This window comes from Lytechinus variegatus, chromosome 3 (genome assembly GCF_018143015.1).
Source record: "Lytechinus variegatus isolate NC3 chromosome 3, Lvar_3.0, whole genome shotgun sequence".
Taxonomy (NCBI): Eukaryota; Metazoa; Echinodermata; class Echinoidea; order Temnopleuroida; family Toxopneustidae; genus Lytechinus; species Lytechinus variegatus.
The window spans coordinates 71,580,898-71,597,199 of NC_054742.1; the positions used below are offsets into that span (position 1 = coordinate 71,580,898).

The window sequence follows — 16,302 nt, forward strand, 5'->3', positions numbered from 1 at the left end:
AATCAACTCTTAATAAGTAAATCAACTCAATATCATCAATCAAACATTCTTAATTTCATATTCATAAATCATCATAATCAGTCAATTTCGTAGTGATTATTCTGTGAAAAGAAAACTAATCCATCAAGCAACCATCAGTAACTTTGCAGTTAAATTTAATTACCTTCCAGGAAGTGAGACAGAAAAGAGAGGGGGGGGGGGGTACACGACCTAAAATTTATAAAACAACTCGAAGAAGAATGCCCTTTTAACAGTCTTGCCTTATCTTGTGCCTTGCATGCAACAGGTACCTTCACATTCCTCTGACTCTCACAAACACAATGCTAAGATCCATATGATAAAGTTAAAATGTTACACTAAAATTACAATTCCTGGTCACTCATGCATTAAATTTAAATTAAGTAACTCATGAAATTTTCTCAAGAAACCAAACTCCTCTTGATTGATCATTATAATTTAGCATAACACCCTTAACTGCAAGTTCCAAAGGACTAACCTCTCAAAAATCTGGGGAGTGTTTCATCAATATTTTCATCCGGCAAGTTGTCAGATCTGACATCTTTCCTTGATTTTGATTGGCTGAGAGGCAATGTTCCTGTGGTAACTGTCGGATAAAATGGTACTTGTCGGATAAAATGTCTGACAAGTCCTTTCATGAAATGCCCCCAGGAAGGCTTATTCCTGCCCAGTCTCGGGGGGGGGGGGGGTGTGTAGAGAGAGAGGGAGTGGTTAAATGTTCTGTTGACCTTTATCCCATCAACCTACTTCACCTACTTAAGTCCTTACCTCACCCCTATTCTCCTGACTCCCATGAACACACTGAACAGATCCACCTTAAAAAATTCAAATGCACTAAACATTGCATTTCATGTTCACTCATGTATCAAATTTCATTTTAATAACTCATGAAAATTAGTCAAACAATTGAGTGATTAATTTATCACAACACCAACTTTGCAAGTTCAGAAGGACTTGCCTCTCAAAAATTGAAAGAAATGGAGAGGCTTATTCCTGCCCAGCTTAATTTCCATACCGTTTATCTAAAGTGGGAAGTGCTCCGCTTAAGCATGAATAGTTTCCGGCAAGTTTTTGGTATTATTTTAAGTTGACTTCAAAATGCAGCTTTCCACTTACCCTATTTTATCTATATTGAATGTAAGGCTTACAAATGAAAAGATCATTGTAAGATACCTGCATGAGAGACACATTCCAAATAACCAATACCCAGGGGGGCCACTCCTAGGGGGGGGGGGCACTCGGTATATAATGCATAGTGGGTAAGTGCCGCGGAGGGGACCCCCATTTTTAAACTCAAATTTCCGTTCTAAGGCATAGCAATATTGTCTTATTGAGAAAAAGAAAGATATCCGCTCCAAAGCTTCGCATATTTTCCGTTACGCCATTCCGGTCAGGTTGATCTGCTACGATGAGCCGCAATTTTGGTGAAAAACAGCAGGAGAGCGCTGTCTGACCATCGCCTCTGCGTTAGCGCAGCCGGCGCCTGTGTGCCGTGCGAGCTGCATGCACATATGCCCGTTCCATTGGGATGCACACACAGGCGACCCGTTCAAAGGACCCCCGTTTTCACAAACATTTGTAGTTCCGAAGCTCATTCTGAGGACCCTCCTTTTTACAATAAGCCTGCTCCAAGGCCCCCGTTTTTTGTCTTGCCCGCAGCACACCCCTACCACTTCTTTGGTTGACTGCCCCCCCCCCCCCCCCCCCGGGCCGCTTCCATTGATTGACGAGTGTATACCACTGGGCACGAGACCAAGGGGTTGAGCACCCTATTCCTAAAACGCACCCCTTTTGACGTGTGAAGCCCTACCCTTAACAAGTATTTGAATCAAAACGGTACCCTTGACAAGTATTCCCTAAATTGACCCCCTGAACAAGTACAGCGATATTTTAATTGTCATGGATGTCGGCTTTACCTTTACTTACATTGGGTGTATAGTACTGACCCACCTCCCACACCATGCTAAAATCGGACTCTAAACACGTAGTGTTCGGGCAAAAGTACATCCTTTATAAAGCATTTTAGTTTTGACCGTAAACACATATACAAAATATACCGTTTTCATTATTTTAGTGTTTTTGACACCCTTATTACATTACGTACGTAAAGTGCACAGTCTTGAAAAAGAGATCCTTTCTATGCATCTCTTTGGTTGTGCCTGGTATCCACTCAATGGAAGTGCCCCCCCCCCCTCCTCGGGAACCAATACCAACATCATACTTTATATCTAATATAAAAGCAGACATACAATAGTGCACATTCACACAAAATTTTCTTTTAAGGTTGAAAAATTGCACCTGGTAACAGAATTTTAATGGAATATTGAATTAAGACTTATACATTTGATTTTGATAAAAGAACAATGGAACAAAGTAAAAATATAAATATGTTAGCTGCGAAGGGGTTCATGAACGTTCATGACATACATTGAGCCTGCTGTGGACTACGTCAGGATTTTGCAACAGATAGCATTTTCTATATTCATGAAAGTTTAAAACAAAATTTTCTGAAATTCAATTTTTCTTAGTTCAAGTCTTAACTCTAGAGAGAAAAGAAAAAAAAATAGAGATAAAAATTGCAAGACTAAAACAGCATGTCCCACAAAAATTATACTAATGGCATTCTAAATGGGTATGTGAAAATAAGCAAATTGTATTGCATATAATTTTAGAATTGTAAACTATGATTTATTTCATACAAATTTTATGTGATAAAAAGAATGTGCATGCCAAATTTTGGCGCAATCGCGGGAACGGCGGCCCCGTCAATACAATCATCTCAAATAGTCCAGTCCTTTTACGTTTAAGCTGAACCTGCACATTTACGCTTACTACTTCAAACAAAACTTGGATGGAGAGTTTTATCTGTGTGATCCAGTTTTAGAAAATAAAAGCATTTTATGAGTGTAAAGATATCAATATATAATGTACTTCTAAAGGCCAAGTCCACCCCAGAAAATTGTTGACTTGAATAAATAAACAAAAATCAAAATGGCATAATGCTGAAAATCTCATCCAAGTTGGATGTAAAATAATAAAGTTTTGACATTTTAAGTATGCTTATTTTACCATAAAACAGTGATATGCCCATGCGACAGTCAATGATGTCCATCACTCACTATTTCTTTGGTTTTTTTTATTGTTTGAATTACACAATATTTTTTTTTTGCAGATTTGACTTTTGTTTTTTTATTGTTTGAATTACACAATATTTCTTTTTTTTTGCAGATTTGACGATAAGGACCAACCGACAAAACCATATAGTATTAAACAATGCTAATTCCACATGTTCAGGGAGCAATTAATCGTTTCACTTGACAATGAGGAGAAAATAAGAATATTTCATATGTTATATATTAAAATACAAAAGAAACAGTGAGTGGATGATATCATCAGTCTCATTTGCATACCCACAAGGATGTGCATATAACTGTTTTGTGAAATTAAGCAAAATTTTAAAATGTCATAACTTTATTATTTTACATCGGATTTTGATGACATTTTCAGTGTTATTCTTGTTAGATTTTTCTCTTTTTATTCAAATCGACCTTTTGTTCGGGTGGACTTGTCCTTTAATATACCAATCTAAAGTGCCATTAGCATTTTTTGTGGGACACCCTGTATATCTCTGAATTAGCCATGGCGGTTTAATATTTAATGATATAAGCGCCAACTTTGATGTCTTGATTATTCATATATTCTTTTGAATTGGGTTTTTCCATTAGATCCACAAAAAACAATGTGTCCATTAGCGACTTGAATCTCACAGTTGGCCAATTACATTGACATAACAACATGCTAATGCATTCATAGCATAAATGCTACAAATACCTTCATGGAGTGTTCATTGTGTGCTATTTTAGTCACCTGTTTATGCAGTTTCTGCATTCTGCTATGGAAAGCATGCTTGCATTATACATTGCTTTGAAATCTGCTTATAATGAAAGAAGTAGTAGGTTGTTTGACCAAATATACCAGTTTGAAGTTTCTTCATGGACAATTTTGGTCAAATGACCTTTCATTTCTTTCATTATGATAGGCAGATTTCAAAGATGTATGCTATATGATATTAGTTTCAACAGAAGTTGTGGTTTAATCGGGCCAAGTTCATTTAGCATTTGATAAATCATGCTTATATGCCCATTAGTCTGACTGAGATGCATCTACGATATAATCAGACAAAACACCCTTTTTTTGTTCTTTAAAGGGGAAATACAGTTGAAGGGGGGGGGGAATAGAAATAGAATAGTACTATTAAAACTCTCAAAATTAAATCAAGGTACTAAAAAAATAAACAAGAAATAATAAAACTTTTTGTTTTAAAAAATAAATTTCGGTTTAATACAGGTTTAATCCATTCTCTTAATCTGTATTTAGCTTGCACTATTGAAGTCTATTGAAGTTTTAAAATCAGCTGAAGAGAACTTAAACATGAATGCACAAGCAAGTGATATTCAATCTACCATTTTCCAACAACCATTTATTTATGACTCTAAATGGAGAATATATCTGATTAACTGAGCAGAAATGATTGCGGAATTTACTTGCCTCAGGTTTTGGCATCAAGAAAAAACACGCAAGCCTGCGTGACCTCAAAATGGATAGAAGCTTGAAAATGAGCAATAAATATTCTAATACTGGGTACATAAACATGTAAGAATTAACTCTCTGATTGCCATTTTCTTCAGTTGCAAATCATGTTATGCATGGACCACTAATCGGGTCATTCAAAAGTTAACTCTGTAGCCATGGTATAGGAATTGGGATCAATCTCAAAATTGCAAGTGATCTGAATCAATCACAACTCTTTAGAAGGCAGGGCCCAGATCAAGTCCCGGGGTATGTTTCACAGAGTGCTTTGTCTATGGTTTTCACTGAAATCTCACTGAAATCTCACTCTAAGCCAATCAGATGGTAGGATTTTGTTTGCTTAAAGTAGTGGTCAATGATAAATCACGGACAAAGAGCAACATGAAAGACTCCCACTGGCTGGAGTACCATGCGCTACGTACCTTTGGAGGGGGGTGTTTCACAAAGATTTAAGTATGACTCAGTCGCACTTAAATGCCGATACGTACATGATATGCAACACGCGATCTTATTGACAGATACGCATTAGTGCGCGTCCGCTTGAGACGATCTGACCAATGCGGTCAAGCCTTTCATACCGTATGCAACCCGGTATTTAAGTGCGACTCTAAGTCATACTTAAATCTTTGTGAAACACCCCCAGGTCTCCATCATAACGTGACTCTTCGTAAAATGATATGGCACTACAAAGTAAACTTAGGGAAATGAATTATCAAATAAATTCATCGGTAACTTTCGTAACTCTCCCACGCTCTTGGTTCTCAGCACATATCTTAATTCCTCTAAAGAGCGTGGGAGCATAACCATGCAGTCATTACTCACTTTTCTCACTTTCTGAAAACCCCCTTGACAAACGTCACAATGCATGGGTAAACTAAGCATTTCTCATAACACTGTCAAATGATTTAACTCCTTTAAAAGGCTAACAACAACAGGGGCCTTGTGTGAGGGCACCCTAACATGTCGCCTAATAATTAGACTGAGCTTTGAGAGATCTCAAGGTCAGCTCTACTGTAGGACCGATGGATGCAATAAATGATGCGATCACCCTTCTAGGAAGGAGCGGCATCTTATCTTCATCTGATCGTATCCATGGCGATGCGGTTCCATCGCTCATCCAGGATCTTCATCTTCTCTCCTCCAGGTTGTGAAGGTTATCCTGGCATTTCCTCTACCACTTCCTAAAAAAAAGAAAACAAAGGAAAGTTGTCATTTTGGCATAATTCTTTCAAAGGACATCATGTCAACATGCCATAGGATTAAAAATCAATGACAGATTTTTGATTCTCCATGATACATGTAATAAAATGAGATTCCAAAAATATTCAGTTTTTATGTGTACAAGACCATTAGCATTTTCCATTAAGATTACTTTGACCAGCCTGAGTTGTGCCTGGTATTTAGACTGTCCTCAATATAGTGTTTAACAAACCGGAAAGGCATTACTATGATATCATATGAAGACATTATAAGTTATGCTAATTTGTTGCTTCCATATAATTACAATTTCATCTAATTTGTTGCTTCCATATAATTACAATTTCATCTAAACATAGCTACATGCTCCTTTTTGTTCCACTCATGTACTGCATTGATAAACTGCACACATTAAAAAGCACTGATCTGTCCTCAAGAGAAAATGTACGCTTCGATAACTGAATTCTTCCATAAATCTGTTATATCTGAATATTCTTCTGCCGATAAGTCAAAATAGAATACAGTCTTAATAGTGAATGTATCTAAAAGTAAATCTTACCTATTACCCTTGGCATTGAATATTTGCTCCGTGTTTGGTGCCCCCTTGGGATGGTGGAAGCGAGACTTAGCAGTCTGAGGCACACTCATTGCTGGTCTCTGCATACTGGCCAACATTTCTAGTTTGTACAAAAGTCACAACGGAGGAAAAGTCATTAACACCACTGTTGCCCTCACCATCACCATCACCACCACCATCATAATCACAATCATCATTATTATCATGTTCAGCTTTATAAACACCACCATCATATCATCATCATCACCACCACCACCACCATTGTATTCATCATCACCATCACCACCATCATCTGCAACATTACCATTGCCAACACCACCACCATCATCACAAGTGCAACCATCATTTTCGGCATTACCATCACCACCATCAGCATCATAACCATCATCATCATCACTACCACACAGACCACCATTATCATCATTACTATCAACACCATCATCATCATCATCATCATAATTCATCATCATCATCATAATCATCATCATCATAATTCATCATCATCATCATAATTCATCATCATAATTCATCATCATCATCACCATCATCAACATCATCATCCTCCTCATAATTACCATCATCCTCTTCATCACAATTACCATCATCACCATCACCACCATCATTCATCATCACAATTCATCATCATTCATCATCATCATCATCATTCATCATCATCATCATAATTCATCATCATTCATCATCATTCATCATCATCACCACCACCACCATCATCATCATCAGCACACCATCACACCATCCTCCTCATCTTTTATTACCTTCATAGTCTTCCTCCTCCTGTCTCTCATTGATGTGTAGAGTTAATTCTTTCATTCTCTGTTTCTCGGCTTTCTCCGCCTATAAAAGTAAAATGAACAAAACAAACATTGCAACTTTTCCAGCAAAAACCAGGCAAAAAACAACAACAATTTTGTATCAATTTCTAAGTTAGTAGGTCATATATCCTGTAATTCATAGATAAGCGATTTTCTGTATAAATGACATCCGTCTTATAAAGACATGATTAATATCACATACTCGAAGAAATCTCAAACTAAAATTGATCTCAACATGTATTAATGGACACAGTTAAGATCAATATAAAATTGATGCTGATTTAAAATGATTGCATATTTTTCTTTTGCTGAGTCCTGTAACCTTGACCTTATCTTTCTAAATCACATTAGATCATCAACCAAAACAATATAGCCATTCAAATATGCACATGCCAAAGGGCAGGTCAAATACACTGCCTTAAGTTGATCTATGACTATAAGAGAATAGTTCTCTTTTATCCAAAACATAGCTAGCATGAAAAAAGTACTTCAAAGCACCTTTTCACCACTTCTTCATTTCCTTAAACTTGCCATAACAAAATTCATGACTGTTAGATGCCAACGAAACCTTTACATTTGATTCAGCAGAAAAAAAAATTGCCATAGAAATTATCGAAAACAAATTTGAATAAACAGGTCCATAAAATGTAAATCTGATCAGGCCCTGTCGTAAAAAAGAGTTGCGATTGATCCAATCAACCACGACTATGGACGGCCAGCAATGTCAACTTCTACAATGAAATTTTGTTCAAACTATATTTTCGATATGATGTATGTTCATACATTCTTTGTTCTCTTGAAGATTCAGTGTGATTCTCTTTGTTTACTTTGGAGATGTGTGAATTTCCTGTAAAAACAAATTATAGTATGGATGGATTTCCATACAGTTGAGATTGATCGGATCAATCGCAACTCTCTGTAAGACGGGACCCCTGGATACCTCTTCTCTGTTCTTGAGATTGGCAGCCAGCTCCGAGTTGACCGGAACCTCAAACTCCTTGAACTGCTGCTTGTTTCCCTTGCGGGTCATCAGCACGAAGTTCACCGTCCCAGGATCCTCCGGTTCTTCCACAGCCGAGGACTGGAAGGGGTTGAAGTTCAGCGGCTTCAGGGCTGTCCGAGCCTTGATGTGGAGAGGTACTCCGATGTCCAGCTGAGTGACTTTCATGGATTCGGCATTTCTTTGCTGTAGGGATGAATTTCAAGAAGTTCTGAATGGCACTCGCAAACACTGTTCACGATGCTGAAAGCTGAGACTAAATATTAATAGAGTGATGCTGATGAAAACTTTCAGTGCTCTATAAAAGTGAGACATTTCTTTCCATCTGCTCTATAGGAAACATCACAACATTTAAAGTATAAATGTGATAATGAAAACACAAAGCACAGATGAGAATAGAAATTGAAATAATTATCCCATGTAATTATGGATGAAAATATCATTATGGTAATTTTACCACAAATTTCCTTTTAATTCTTCTTTGAACCCATATTACATCACAATAATTTTACATAATTTATAATATTATTACTTGTCACCTGAATATTTTCAGAGAGCATCTTATCAAAAGCAGCAGTGAAGTCGTCATCCTCATCGCATTGTAACAGCTTAGGGCCTCCTGTAATCACGGTCACCTACATTAAAATCAAATGAAGAAAAAAAAAAACGCTTTCTGTTACCAAAGTACTTCTTTTCACAATGACAAAATTCATACACTGTCTCCTACCATAATTATGCAGAAAATGATATGCCATTACTTTACTTATTTATTTATTTACTTATTTCTTTATTCATGTATCTATTTATCTATCATTTGTTTAAATGTAACCTTGGTGAAACCTACTCAAATGAGTCAACTTATCTTTGGGAAATAAACAATGTATGACTTCACTTTTTACTTATTGCATATGTATTCATGACCATGTATATGTCATATCAGAACAAAACATCATATACACCATAAGGTAAGAACAAATTTAGTGAGATGCTCTCTCTCTCTCTCGAGGAGATTAGGATTTCAAAAATGTCTCATTTATGGCAGGCTTTAGATCATGGCTAGTAAAAGGTATGATTCGATTCAGTGAACTTACATTGTCATCTTCCTCATTCTCTCCAGCCGAATCTAGTGTCAAACTTTCTTCATAGTCACCATAAATCTGCAAGTAACAACAGAATGGGTGATTTCAAGTTCAGTGTTGACCTTTTGGTGTTGGCGTTAGGTCAATTTTTACAAGATTATAACGCCAAAATAAATAAAATGAAGATGGTCCCGAAAATGTCTTTCACTAGTTGTTGAGATGTCAATAATGTGATCTGGATCAATTTTATAAGATGTCAATAATTGTTCTGGATCAATTTTACAAACTCCAAAAGTTTTGGAGCTAGGGGAAGCAATCCAAATTTCAACACCAACAGTAACACCAAGGCCAACAACGGACTTGAAATCATCCAATGAGCGGTGGCATGAATACAGATAGGTCATATGAAAGGAAGTCGCTGATTGGTCAGATTTGCACTTCTCACCAATGTGCAATTCACTACATGGTGACAAAATTTCACTGGCATCATATATAAGAAAAAAATTTGTACAAATTGGAGCATTGTGGCCCAGTGGATAAAGCTACTGACTTTGAAACTGAGGGTTGTGGGTTTGAATCCCAGCCATGGCGTAATTTCCTTCAGCAAAAATTTATCCACAATGTGCTGCATTCAACCCACGTGAGGTGAACGGGTACTCAGCAGGATTAATTCCTTGAATGTATGAGCGCTGAAAGGCAGCTTGAGCTAAAGCCAGGGTAATAATGATAATAACAATGCGCCTCAGAATAGAATATTTCTAGATAGATGGCGCAATATAAACGCTAATTATTATTATTTATTATTACAAATTGGAAGAATTTTAGAGGTTAATAAGAGTAGTTTGTAATTTTGATAACTGTTAATCTTATTTATAGACAGTCAGGACAGAAGTGAATGGGTTAATAAATAGATTGCTAGGATTAAAGAATGGCGAAATGAATGCTGAAGATGCAAACCTCTTCTTGCTCTTCTCCTGTATTCTGACTCTGACTATTGGAGGCGCTGTTTATTCCTGCCCTCCTTCCACGTCCATCATCTTCCCCATCCGAAGTTTCATCATCGTCATCATTCAGTGACATAGAAGAGTCCATGCCTGGCCAAAGCAACAACGGTAATAAATAAATCTATAAATAAATGCATAGCATATGCTATGTTATCAAAATGACCCCAATTTGAAAGCACACTAAAAATGAAGAAAATAAGAATATTTTCTTCAAGTGACTGCCAAAGTAACTTGAAGAAAAGTCACTTGGGACCAAAAAATTTTGTATTCAATTTACATGTAAAATAGGACATGTTTTGCAAATTTTGTTTTGCGAATTTAGGTCTGAAATAATTTCTCAAGTTGGGCAATTATTCGACTTACAGGAGATCAACTTATTAAGAGTCTACTGTACTCATATAGAAGGGAATGAGACTATTCACACATGTTGCTTGGTTTAAAAAAAAATAATAATAATTGTGTATGGAGAAGAAAATATAACCACAGAAAATTATCAAAGTATGTTGATAGAAGAAGAGTAACCATCCAAAACATGTAGGCAAACCTTGAGATAAGCTGGATTGATCCTCATTACTCTCTATGATAGGCATCAACCCCTGACCTCCAGTTGGTGGCTGGACGATGGTCAGATGAACCTCTGGCAACACAGATGCTGATAAAAACAAAAAAAAAGGAAAAAGATGCAACATGCATTTATATCGATCCTGTGCCTTCTCACATGTGTTATGCATGCCACGTTTGAGTCACGTTTGAGAATGGTACATGTTGTACCGACTTGTCAAAATACTGCTGGCTCCATGGACACATTATTTGGGCCAAAATTATAATATAGCTACACAAGTCTATGCATTATGTTGAGATTCTTTCCAACCAAAAGTATGCCTTTTCAGTCCAAACATTACGTCTATGGCGTTAAAATGGTTAATATCCCCCACTGAATAAATGGACATATTATTATCTTTATTATTACAAAGAATTACAATGGACTGCCAGATTAGTTTTATCTTTTAGTGATACCCTAATGAATTATGGCACCAAGAATGCAATACTAATCACCAAAGTTCTAGCATGCCTGCAAGGAAGGAGACAGACTTACAGAATTTCTGTATCTGATCCTTCTCCAGCTGCTCCACCTCCTTGTTAGCCTCCTCCAGGGAGACAAGGAGCTTCAGCTTGGGTCGGAGAACTTCGATGGAATCGGAGATGGCATTGTCAACATCCATGGGAAATGGGTGGCCATCGGCAGTCCAGTATGGCAGTCCTCGTTTGTACAAGATATATTGCTGGTGGACAGAAAATTTGTACACAGCTATGATGGTATCAGAATGTTGAAAATGGATTTGCTCACGTCTTACTTCAGAACAAATTGGTGCTGAGAAAGCCCAAGGATATTTATAATATCCACTTGAACAGGTACAGCATACCAAAATATTTGATGATTACCTCAAAGCAAGCATTAGATTTTTCTTGTAATTCTATCATTTCTTATAAAAAATTCAAACAATATACTTTGTCATGAAAACGCACTTCTTAACATAATATCCTACACCGAAAAAATAACAACATGATATGTCCATACAAGTTTAAAATTAACATGTCAATAAATATTTTCCAGGTTAAATTAGAATCAAGAAAAGAATCAAATCATTGGGAAATGACATGGCTCACCTGGAAGTAGACTAGGAAACAATCTAATTTCTTCTTGCTTGAGCCCCGATCAAAGAACTGAGCGCACGTATCGAGCATGGTGCAGACCAGACGTATCCTAAAGAGATGCTCGGGTGGGTCCAAGGGACTTCCTGCCTCTAAAGTCATATATAAATTCAGAAATCAATAATTAATCAATAAATAATATAACCAATAACATCCAATCATACCTGCAATATCTTATTTGTGTACATGAATACGCAGAGTAATGACAATCTCCTCAAGTTGTATTATCATAAATATAGCTTTAAAATCAGTGCAATTCCATAAACTTATCAACATCTTTTATTTCTTGTACAATTATTGATTTTGTAAATTGAATTTCATGATTACATACTGCACACTAGAATTGAGGGACAGGGGGGGGGGCGCAAAGCAGCATGCAGAAATCATACTCAGGAATAGTAAATTATGAATTTTAAGGGATATAAAGTTATTGCATATAGTTATTTTTAATTCATCTTGTTTATGTATATTTTTCAAGTGTTATGATATATTGCATTTTCCATCTTTGTGTATGGATTTATCTGAAAGCCACTGGAAACTAAATTTCTTTGTATGCTTGCTTTCACAGGCCAATAAAGTAAACTTGAATCTTGAATCATTTTGTAGCTGACCCCATTTTTCTCTATTCTTACTCCACTTTGTGAACTGCTGAAGCTGTCATAATTTGAGAGAATAGCACTTATTCATATCACTTCAAGAACGTGTCACATATAAGGAATCAGATATTCTGTGGTATTGCTCATTATATGATGGAAGGCGCCATCAACCTTGGTGTTAATGATAGATTACCTTTCAACCTTCAGCAAGATCGAAATTGTATATTTTCCCTTACGAGACTTCGTTTGTCTAAATTTGACTTGAATGTATTTTTAAAAATCTTTACTTCATATGAAAGAGTACAATTCTGCTATTATTCTTGGTCACTCTATTAATATAGTTCAACTACACAAAAAGTTATCAGGTTATGATAACCACCTGCAATAAATTTATGACGTTATATTGTAGCTATGATACAATTTTAAAAATAAACTTGATTACGGTAAACGAAGCAAGTCATTTCTCAACCAACCTACCAAAAGTGAGTATTTCAACCTTGCTGATAATGCTCATCTATATGTACCTGAGATTTAAAAATCGTAACGAATTACAAGTACTACTATGCAGAAAATAAATGGCTTGTTTGGGTAGATTAGATATCACACCATGAGATCAAGTTCAAGCAATTGATTCTGCTTCTTGTGTCCTAGTAATACGTCTAACATGCAATGGGCAAGTGACAAAAACAAGGTAAAAATTTGATAACCCTAATTAAATAAAACTGTGATTGACTATTACGATGGTTCTCACAAAGAAACAGATTTGTTGTAAAACATCTTTAAATCAGGGTGCTACATAACTTTTTAGATGAACGTGCCCTTTTGGGCAAGTAAATTTTCAAATAGTTGGAATATACTTGCCTGAAATCTATTTCACTTGCCCGAAAAAATCCTTGAAAAAAAACTTTTGACATGAACTGATGGACCTCGTTCTTGCATTTTTTTTACTACGTGATTTTATCTTGCCCGCCATGACCAAATTTAGGGTCGGTATATCATATTGACCCTAATTTTGGTAATTCTACGGAGAGAATTTTGCTTGCCCAATTCGGGCAAGTAGTTTTGGTCTTTACTGCAAAACACTTGCCCGACTATAACGTTTACTTGCCCCGGGCAATCGGGCAAGTGCTAATGTAGCACCCTGTTTAAATCAAAGCAGAATAGGTTTTGAACTACATGTACATACCCTCAAGGATAACTCCAAACCTGATGAGGGAGTACAAGGTTTTGAAGATCACACTTGACTCTACCATCCTGTAGTTGTAGAGCTCTCCTAGGAACTTAACTACACTCACCCGACGTTGGTTGTACTTGGGGTGGTTTATCTAAAAAAAAATTAAAATGAAAGAAAAATTCAAACTGTAGTAAAATCATACAGACATGTAAACTATCCTTTCTTGATAAACAGGGATGCAAACCCTAAAAAGACAATAGCAGAATTTTGAATTTTGAGGGTTGTATTGGATTTTAAGTGCTAAAATAGTTTTTACAATTTTCTCCTATGGAAATGTACATAAGGATTTTCAGATAAAAGATGTTTTCATAAAACCTGCAGTATCCGGATCATTCTATTGTCCAGACAAAAACTTGACGAGAATCTTTTTTTCAATCTAGTACGTGGAGAAATGCGATTTTAATCTAAACTCGAAATTCCAATGCAAAATCACTTTGATTACATGCATTTTCCTTTTCCAATATAGTCCAGACAAGAAAGGTCGGACTGTATGCTCTGTAAAGGAACAACCAGCGGTGCCAGTAGGCAATAGGTTAAAATGAATGATTTACCTCCATCCCAATGCGCAGATCTTCCAAGATGGCATCCACCACCTGTATGCCAGCATCATCGTGGTAGAGAACCAGTCCTGCTAGTAGGTTTGCTAAACAATGAAGATTGTTGTATTTCAGGTTCCAGACACTGCTCAAACATTTCACCGCATACTGCTTGATCTAGAAAAGAAATAATTTCACAACACATTGGATATGAAGATAATAAGAGGATGTAAATTCACATATAAATAGGGTAATTCCATATTGCTCAACCCTCTATATGTTGGACTGTCCATGAAGAATATGTCTCTTTTTTCGCTAGTTCAGATGAAATTTGAAATGAGAAAAATATTGGTCGGATGTACAAAGAGGACAATTAATTTTATGGAAATGCTCATTAGGAAAATTATTGTTAACATTCAGAATTGATCCCATTTCCATATCTTGAGTAATGAACATATTCCAAAGTATTACTTTATCAATAATTTCACCTTGACGTATCAGGCATGCAGCTCTTGAAAACATAATCTCAAGGTAATTCAGTATCATACCTCCTCAGGGACAGAGTGACTGAAATATCTCTATTCTATTACAACATCCAACGATAACCCTTACTGATTTCATACCTAGAAAGTAACAACTGATGAAGTTAGAAATTCTGAACAAATTAGAAGGGACATCTCTAAATTTGTACTACCTCATCATGAACTGACTAAAATAGGGAAACAAAGTTGTCAAAGATGAAGTCACTTTATTCCTTTCTCCCAATATTAGAATAATATGTGGAAGCGTCGTGGTGTAGCGGTTCTGACTCTCGCCTTGTAATCAGAGGGTTGTGTGTTCGAATCCCACCATGGCCTAGCGTCCTTTGGCAAGGCGTTAATCCACACTTTGCCACTCTCCACCCAGGTGTTAAATGGGTACCCGGTAGGATGTGAAAGCCTATATGTAGTATGCCTAGCAATTGAGTCTTGGAACTCTTGTTGGAATGCTCCCCAGGGAGTGGAGAAGGTGCATACATTGTATGCGGGCATGCAAGGATCCGATGACCGGGGTAATAATATGTCTGTAAAGCGCTTAGAGACGTCGTTCCGATGTATTAAGCGCTATATAAATGCGGAATATTATTATTATTATAATCATGACTTAATGAGGCTGATAATTTGCAAACTACACTCACTACATTTCTATTGCTATCATATTGATATATCAATGTACCTGTTGGTTGTCCCAAGGCAGCTTCCGCATTTGCTTCAGGACCTTCTCCACCGATACCTTAGAGAGATCCTTGTAGAGGAGCTTGCGTATATACTCATGCATCGGTGGCCGCACTTTCCTCTCAACCTACAATATGAATGAAATGAGAAACAATGTAAATTATGGACATCAACAACTGTCATCGGGGCCCATTGCAGGTTCCTAATATGCGCATATCAATGGTTTATAATCAAGTTGCATGTGGACTTTTGAGAATTTTTTGAAGCGCAACTCTTTCTGCAACAGACCCTTGATAATAATATGCAACATTTATATAATAACAATAATATGCAACCTTTATATAGTGCTTCATACAAATGTTTCTAAGCGCTTATATAATATTGACTGGCCTTGAGGGGAACATCAAATATATTGCCAGCAAAAGAGTCATATTGGCCCGAGTCTTTAGACGAGGGCAATATGGGTCTTTTAAGGGCAATATATTTGATGTTCCCCGAAAGAAGAGCCAGTCAATATTTTTATTATCATCCAAATCAGATATCTAGAGCAAAAATCATGATAATGATATTTCTTTTAAAAATAGAGTTCTATTGTGTCATGTTAATATCGGTCTAGGCTCTGCACTTTACCATTATGACGTACTTGCAAGCGCTCGGATCCAGCGCTGTCTTTATTATGACGTATATAACTCTATGGACGTATATTGTTGG

The 16,302-nt window shown here is 36.5% G+C and overlaps 1 protein-coding gene across 1 annotated transcript in view; it reads right to left on the reverse strand.

The window, feature by feature from the left end:
- Positions 1 to 5,254: 5,254 nt before the first annotated feature.
- The window catches only part of LOC121411856 (regulator of nonsense transcripts 2-like), a 33,331-nt gene continuing 22,283 nt past the window's right edge, over positions 5,255 to 16,302 (reverse strand). Inside the window, exons 22-34 of the mRNA XM_041604737.1 lie at positions 15,593 to 15,718; positions 14,393 to 14,554; positions 13,794 to 13,932; positions 11,967 to 12,103; positions 11,395 to 11,581; positions 10,843 to 10,950; positions 10,252 to 10,388; positions 9,307 to 9,372; positions 8,755 to 8,850; positions 8,156 to 8,401; positions 7,159 to 7,237; positions 6,365 to 6,482; positions 5,255 to 5,789 (exon numbers count right to left, since the gene is read on the reverse strand). Coding sequence (XP_041460671.1) covers positions 5,780 to 5,789; positions 6,365 to 6,482; positions 7,159 to 7,237; positions 8,156 to 8,401; positions 8,755 to 8,850; positions 9,307 to 9,372; positions 10,252 to 10,388; positions 10,843 to 10,950; positions 11,395 to 11,581; positions 11,967 to 12,103; positions 13,794 to 13,932; positions 14,393 to 14,554; positions 15,593 to 15,718 — 1,611 coding nt within the window. The 3' untranslated portion in view covers positions 5,255 to 5,779. The remainder of the gene's footprint in view (positions 5,790 to 6,364; positions 6,483 to 7,158; positions 7,238 to 8,155; positions 8,402 to 8,754; positions 8,851 to 9,306; positions 9,373 to 10,251; positions 10,389 to 10,842; positions 10,951 to 11,394; positions 11,582 to 11,966; positions 12,104 to 13,793; positions 13,933 to 14,392; positions 14,555 to 15,592; positions 15,719 to 16,302) is intronic.